The 7632-nt window shown below is 39.9% G+C and overlaps 1 protein-coding gene across 6 annotated transcripts in view; it reads left to right on the forward strand.

Moving 5' to 3' along the window:
• The window catches only part of FDX1 (ferredoxin 1), a 657258-nt gene extending 651196 nt beyond the window's left edge, over nucleotides 1-6062 (forward strand). For all 6 annotated transcript variants that reach the window (XM_044072726.1, XM_044072724.1, XM_044072723.1 and 3 more), the window contains exon 5: nucleotides 5781-6062. In XM_044072726.1, the coding sequence (XP_043928661.1) occupies nucleotides 5781-5895 (115 nt within the window). In that variant the 3' untranslated portion in view covers nucleotides 5896-6062. The remainder of the gene's footprint in view (nucleotides 1-5780) is intronic.
• The last annotated feature ends 1570 nt before the right edge of the window (nucleotides 6063-7632 follow it).

The raw sequence follows: 7632 nt of genomic DNA on the forward strand, positions 1-7632 counted from the left end.
CCTTGTGATACACAGCTTAGAGAAAGATTTTGGTGGACATCTTTTAGAAATCCGTTCATTGGCAGACTACTTATACAGGTCCAAGCCAGACCATCATGAACTGATTTTGGACAGAGAGGTTTATCGGTGAGGAACTCAAAGATCATTTTGCTACCACTTTGAACCATCATTTCAGACTCTTTTGCTCAAGAGACCCTTGCAAGGAAGTCTGGAGAATGGACATCATCCCCTTTCCAGAAAATAAAAATTCCTGTAAGCTTTCCTTCACTTTCATTCCAAAAATACTTCTGATGATTCAGAAAGAAAGTCCAAAATGTTTTTGGTGACCCCCCTCCTTGGTCAAGACCGTACTGATTCTCTCTTTCATCTAGCCAAGATTAATCACCGTGTTTCCCCTCTAGAGTTTAGTTGCTCGCACTACAGAGACTCTAATTCATCCAAACCTAAAGACACGGAACCTCAAAATCTGGATGATAGGCGTCTAATTCCTTTTAGGCACTTTATTCTGAGTACGTGCTACAGGTAATAAAGGAGGCTAGGAAAGCTGTAACAAGAAAATCTTATTTGTAAGTGGAGGAGATTTTCTGTATGGTGTCACAGCAGAGGAATGGATCCCTTTCAAACAGGGATACCTTTCATCCTCTAATATTTTGTGTGAGCTGCTCCGCTCTGGTTAGGCATATACCTCCATTAAGGTGCATTTGTCAGCAATTTCAGCCTGTCTACCAGTTGATCCACAACTTTCTTCACATTGAGTTCAGACAGTTCCTAAAAGGCATTCTTCACTTCAGGGCACCCAGAAAATCCATGAGTCTTCCTTGGGTCCTAAATTATATCCTTGAAAAATTAACTCCTATGAGCCTCCTCATTCTGCATTGTTAAAATTGCCCATTTGGGAAATAGTACAAATGCTAATTGGGTAAGCACTGCAAAATAGGTTTTTGAATTAGTCTTATGTCTGTCTACCCCCTTCAGTTTTTCATCTTTCATATTGACAGGATGACCCTCAGGCCTTCTTTTATACTTAATGTGGTCACTAAATGTCTTAACTGCAGGGAAGTGGTTAGAGTAATTTATTCTCCAAGTGTCAAAATAAGGGAGAAAGGATTCTTCATTTACTGGATTTTCAGACATCTTTAAGATTGTATTTGGACAAGAATAGAGTCATTAGAAGCCTTTACAGTGAAGGAAAAATGCAGGGTCTTCTAATCTCTAAACAGACCATATCTAGGTGGATTTTTCTTACTTTTTATCTCCATCATTCTTTGCATGGCAAATTCTTCAAGGTTGCTTCAAAGCACATTCTACTAGCACTGTAGCTTTATCTGGTACCCTTTCAAGGGTCTTTAGATCTATTTTCCATTCATACCTTTGCCATACATTAAGATATAGATGCGTTTTCTAGAGCCAGAACATCATGTTTTGTCAAAACCATTCTTCATAAGCTTCTGGACTCAACTTCTGTCTGCCAAACCTCCACCCCATCTACCCGAAAGTTCTGCAAATCGGTCCATCAGCTAGAATTACTGCAACAGTGATCTAGTTGTGAACATATTACATTTGTGAAAGAACTTTTAACTGATATTTGAATAGATCACACTTGTGGTATATGCACCTTCCCCAATAGCTCAGGTCTTCTCTGTATCTATGGCTGAGGTATAACCCTGTAATTTTTTATCCTCTCTCCTTACTTAAACATTTCTAGGGTTTTTTTTGAGCATTAGCTTTATCCCTTTTTCCAGGGGCATGAAGGCACTGCAGATTTCAGTGCCCATAGATTTTTTTTGTGGTCTGGAACCCTATTTGTCAAGGGTGATAATTTCCAGTTTTGATGTATTGAGTCCAGCAGTATACCGGATTTAGGCTGCATTAGTGAATGTGCATGCCCTCCCTGTGGTCGCATGGGTTTCCTCCCACATCCCAAAGACATGCTGCAGGTAAATTGGACACTCTAAATTGTCTCTGTGTGTGTCTTTGTGGAAGGTTGGGTGCCAGGATGGCAACTAGACATTAAAACTCTACTGTCAATTGTTCCTCAGACTGTTGTTCCACTGTGGTGACCCCTAACTGGGAAAAGCTGAAAGAAGTGAAAAACTAAATATCTCCTTCAGCCTTGAATGAGGCTTTGGTTATCCCGACCCTCAAGAAACTGTCTTTGAATTCAAATAATTAAAACTACCACTGCACAATTTCCAGCTTCCCTTTTTACAGAGCATTATTTAAAAGGTTGTTTTTAAGTAATTACAAACCTATCTTGCATTTGGTGGGCCCTTTCCAATCAGATTTTCACACTCGCCATACTACTGACACTGCTGTCTTAAGAGTGGTAAATAAACTCCTGATGGCAACAGACCAGTAGCACTACGGTGTTGGTCCTGTCTGATCTTTGCAGGATTTGACACACTGGGCCATGGAATCCTGATAGAACAACTGCACTCTTACCGTGATATCTCTGCTGTGGTCATTAACTGGTTCATTTTATACATGTGGCCATACTGGGGGGGGGGGGGGTTCTGCTGTAGGGCTCAACACTTTCTTTGTAAAGCCTTGATTGCGGAGTATTATAAAGTTCTATTCTGGGCCCATCATGGTTCACTATATACATTTAGGAGAACTTCTACGGGAAAGGGGATTAGCACACCACAGCAATGTTGATACTCTGTTTCTCACAAGATGATATGGCAAGTATCTATTTTTTGGCTGATGATTTTGAAGATGTGTATTTTTTCCTTACTGCTAAAAGGTTAAAATTGAGCACTATGAAGACAGAAGCCTTGACAGTGCATGTAACTTTGAGAGATCTTTCCACAGTACCATTACTCAGTTATATAATGTGGGGAGGTGACAGGTTTGCTTTTGGTAGTAAAGTGCAGATTCTTGGTATTGATTCATTGCTAACATGTTAAGACCAGGTGTTTGCTATAATATAGTTTTGGTTCTGCCTGTGAAACTTTTATAGCATGAAGCACTTAATTCCAAGTGTCGATTGTTGTTCCTGCCCTGGTGTCTTCTAGACTGGATCATCGCACTGCCCTTTATGCGAACTAAGTAACACTGAGTGTGATTGTTTACAGGTGGTTCAAAACTCTGCAGCTTGACTACTTACGGTACTTCTCATTACCAGCATATTACACCTGTTTTAGAATTGTCCACACAATTCTAGTGTTTCTGTTCATTCACAATTTTGTCTGCTGTTACCTTAAGGAGCATATTGTTCCTTATTGCTCTGCTCAGGTTTTGGGTTCAGTCTGTGAGGGGTTGTTGGCAGCTTTACAAGTTAACCTTGAGACCTCTGTTTTTTGCACATTTTTTTGGCAATGCCCCTCGCTTTTGGAATTTGCCAACTGTGATGGTTATGAGAGTATCTGTCATTTGCTGGCTTTAGGTAGGCATTAAAGACTTGTTTGAAGTGGATGTTGATGGTGCAGGGTGATTATATGTTACTTACGTTTACTGAGTGATTATGTATTTGTATATTTTTCAGTGCTTACTTATTTCTGCTGTTATCTGGTGTTTTGTCAAAAAAATGCTTTCTTTGCCTAGAGTACATTCAACAAAGTCAGTAGCTGTCTCTCAATCCTTTTTCAGGAATGTATTGTGTATCCTTGGATGAAATATTTTGCAGCAGGTGCATGGGCTTTAATGCACATTTCCACAGGGCACTATAAGCTGGAGGTGAGCTTTAGCTGTAGGTTTATTTTTGGGACCACTCAGGAACAAAAGTTTGAAACTATGGCATCTGAGGTTGGACCTCCATATCTCGGATACAAAAGTTATGTACGTAATGTAACATGAGGGCCCACTGACATCACCATATCCATCCTCCTTCCCACTACCTCAGAGCAGATGAGGTCTATAAGTATTTATTTACTGTTCTAAGAACTAACACGGATTACCTTAGCACAGTCTGATACAGATCTGGAGAGAGAACTTGAAAAGTGAGAGGCCAGCACTGGAATGTTTCAGATGCCAAGCTGACTAAAGGCTTCCATTGTCAGTCCTAATTGACAACAGTGGACTCCTTATCCAAGTTTAATGTTGTTGTAAGTATATAGCCTCTCTTTTCCCTCTTTACACGTAATGTGAGAAGTACAAAAGCAAAACACATGCAACTTGACTGCAATTTAACCAGATCTATTCGTACAAGTTCAAGAAATTAAAATCTATGCAAAATATAAAATGTTCTTCATATTGTGATTGCATGTTATTTATGGGGTCATTTTCGTGTATCCCATGGGCCTCCAGTACAGATGGTTTAATGTACTAGATGGTGAAGACTGGCTTGGCTAGGTCTTGTTGTTATTAGTAAATGGTTTGTCTGTGTGACCTTTTACTCTTTGGTTTGGATATTTTTACATATATGTGGCTGTAAAATGTGTGTGTGTGTGTGTGTGTGTGTGTGTGTGTGTGTGTGTGTGTACGTGCACGCGCACCTGCACATGTGCATATGTAGATATAAATATCTATATACACACACATATTTATATATACATAGAGATATACATTTATATGTAGACATACACTTGTATAGATTTTATATATATATATATATATATATATATATATATATATATATATATGGTTCTACCTTGGGCGGCGACAAGAGAAAGAAGACCGACAGCGGAAGAGAAGAGCGAAGCCCGAAGACCGGCGACAGAAGATCGAAACGCAAGAAGACCGACGCGAATCGCCGGGACAAACAACATCGACAATGCAGAGACCCACACGAAGGATGTGTGGTGACACGACGGTGTGGGGATTGAACGTGCAGGGGTGGGTAGGTGGGGTAAGCAGGGACGTTAGGTGAGAGGTGACGGGTTAAGTGAGTGATAGGGGGTTATGGGGTTAGAGTATGGAGGGGGATAGGGTTAGTTAGGGTAGGGGTGGAGATAGAGTAGTAAGTGAGTTAGGCTAGGTTTAGGATAGGGGGGTTGTTGGGGAGGAGGTAGGGGTGGGTAGAGAGAGGTTAGGGGCGGGTAGGATAGTGTGGTAAGTGCAGGCAAGTGGTAGACGGAAGGGGGGTTGTTAGGTGTTTAGTGTTAGATTTGGGTGTGCTTGTGTTGTGTGTGTTGTGTTGTGTGTGTGGGGATGTGTTGTGTTTTAATAATAATAATTGTTGTGGTGTGTGTGTATGGGGGGGTTGTGGTTTGTGTACCCGCCGGTTTATTTCTCTCGGTTATGTGGTTTTCGTGTTTTGGGACTGGTCATGTGGTGTCGTGTGGGATGTGGTTGTCGGTGTTGTGTGGTTTCGGCTATGTCAGGTAGAACCATATATATATATAATGTGCGTGTCTTTTTTATACACACACACACACACACACACACACACACACTATAAATTAATTGGCAAACCGTAAGCTTTGAAATTTAGGTAAAGTTGTCTGGCTGCTGCTTTTGTTTGTGAGTTAACATGTTTGCATTTGCACTGATATTTACCCAATTTGTAATATCTTGATTTTAGAGCATCTGCATCAACAGTGGAGCTTGCAAATACAAAGCATTGAACTTTTAAAAAGGGGCTTATTTGGACCAGGTTCATGTGTATATTCTTTTCCAGATCCATCTACTGTACTTCAGTGCCTATGTTTGCTGTCTGGTTTCTAGTTAGTTTCTAAAAATACGTTTTCACATTCTGAAAATGGGAAAAAAATGTAGATACAGAAGTGGGGTAATAAACATTTTTTACTCCTGATAAGTTAAAGAATGAAAATGTTACTAGGTAATGTATGTATGAAAGAAGATATTCATGTCATTATTTGATATATATTTTTTATTTGTAGGTCTCGTTTAGGCTGCCAAGTCTGCCTAACTAAGAAAATGAATGGAATGACCGTTAGAGTGCCTGAGGCAGTTGCAGATGTACGACAAGCAGTTGATGTGGGCAAAAGTTCATAACCACTATTGTGTAGTACTGCAGACCGACATAGATTTATTTTTCTTTCACTTTTGTTTTGTATTATAATAGTCTTTATAGTTATACTAATTTGTGCAATTTTTATATGAATATTTTAGAGTCCTGTTTTTCTGAATAGTATTGTGTGTAAATAAAAATAGCCAAATGATTTGCTGCCTTTTATATGCACATTTATTGCGTTGACACTTCCGTATTTTGAAACAGAGCACTTTGTCTAATAGAAAAGAAAATAAACCTTTGCCATCTAGCAGATTTGTAGAGGTGGATAGATAGAACATGCAATGGGTAGGTTCAAAGTGTTTTCTTGTAGTTCTGTTTATTTTATCTAGTTCACATATGATTCTAGATTCCTTTCCTTGGGTCACTGTTGCAGTATTCCAATACTAATGGGGTATCCTGCCTGCGGTAGGTAACCTAATGTCCAGCTAGCATACCAAAGCCAAAACGTTCCTAACACACCATACATCTGGCGTATGACCTCATTCATGGGCTTGGGGATACATAAGCAGATGTATGAGATCCTTAGACTATCTTGACAGTCTGAATGCAGGATCTTTGTTCCTGTTGGTCTTTATACTGCATTGATATTTATGTGACCATTACCTACACCTAGACTTGTCCAGGTAAGTGACTTTTTGGGGAAACTTCTTTTTTCTTATCTTCTGTACAAAAGAAGTGTTAATGTTAGCTAAGTGAAGAAAGTATGATTGCATAAAGCAGAACCCTTATAAAGACATCGACTCCCAGGGCTCATTTTGTGTGGGAGCTGAACACTGTTACAGAAATTGCAAAATTTGTTAGTAGTTCATCCCAAAAAATATTTGTACCAGACTTTCCTCCTTAAATACTTGGAGACCAAGTGTATGAAGTGCCTTGCGAAAACCAAGATGGTGCACCCAAAAAGATCTTCATGAAATCAAAGACACCTTAAACCCCGACTCCATTATAGAAAAGAGGCCCTTTGTGGAGACTGTTACTATGATGATGCAGCATTTTGAATGGGGCTCCAGACATGTCACTGATGTACAAAAAGATCTATGACATGCTTGAGGTAGGTTTAAAAACACACCCCAGCCTACCTGGTGTAGATGTTTTCCTGGATGTCTTTGCCTCCACTTCTCCCCGATTTTCATACTACAGCTTCCCAAGAACCTGACAGGTTTTATAGGGTCACTGAGGACATAAAGGTTTTCTACAACAATCCTGTAGCAGGCCCTTCAGTTTATTCTATCTCAACTGATTAGACTACTAAGCTTTTACCTGTAGCTATTAGATGGAAATACCAGGGCCGTGCACTGGTATGATAAAAAAAAGTCTATAAGTCTGCCATCTTGGCCTTTATGGCCTTAAAGTATCAAACTCTGATGACAAAATATCTTTGTCCATTCTACTGGATTTAAGTAAAACACTAATTGGGAAGATCCCATATGAAAGGCATAGGTGGTATCCATACTCAATCAAGCTACAGAAGTAGCCCGGCATTCTATTAAGTGCAGCTATGAAGCTGCAGACTTTCCTCTAAGGTTGCGGCCACTGGCTTTCCTATCCTTAGATTGCTTGGCTTTGCCTCCAGTCCCTTCTGGAGGGTATCAAAGCCAAGTGTCTGGACTCCCTCCTTCATAGGGACCTTTATTTGGACACTACTGCAGCTGAACTCTTCAAATCTCTGCAAGAGAAGGGGAAAATGCAGGATTTTAAACAGATTTTTCTCATTTCTG

The sequence above is a fragment of the Protopterus annectens genome, chromosome 5.part0, assembly GCF_019279795.1.
Source record: "Protopterus annectens isolate FY-2018-M chromosome 5.part0, PAN1.0, whole genome shotgun sequence".
NCBI lineage: Eukaryota > Metazoa > Chordata > Ceratodontiformes > Protopteridae > Protopterus > Protopterus annectens.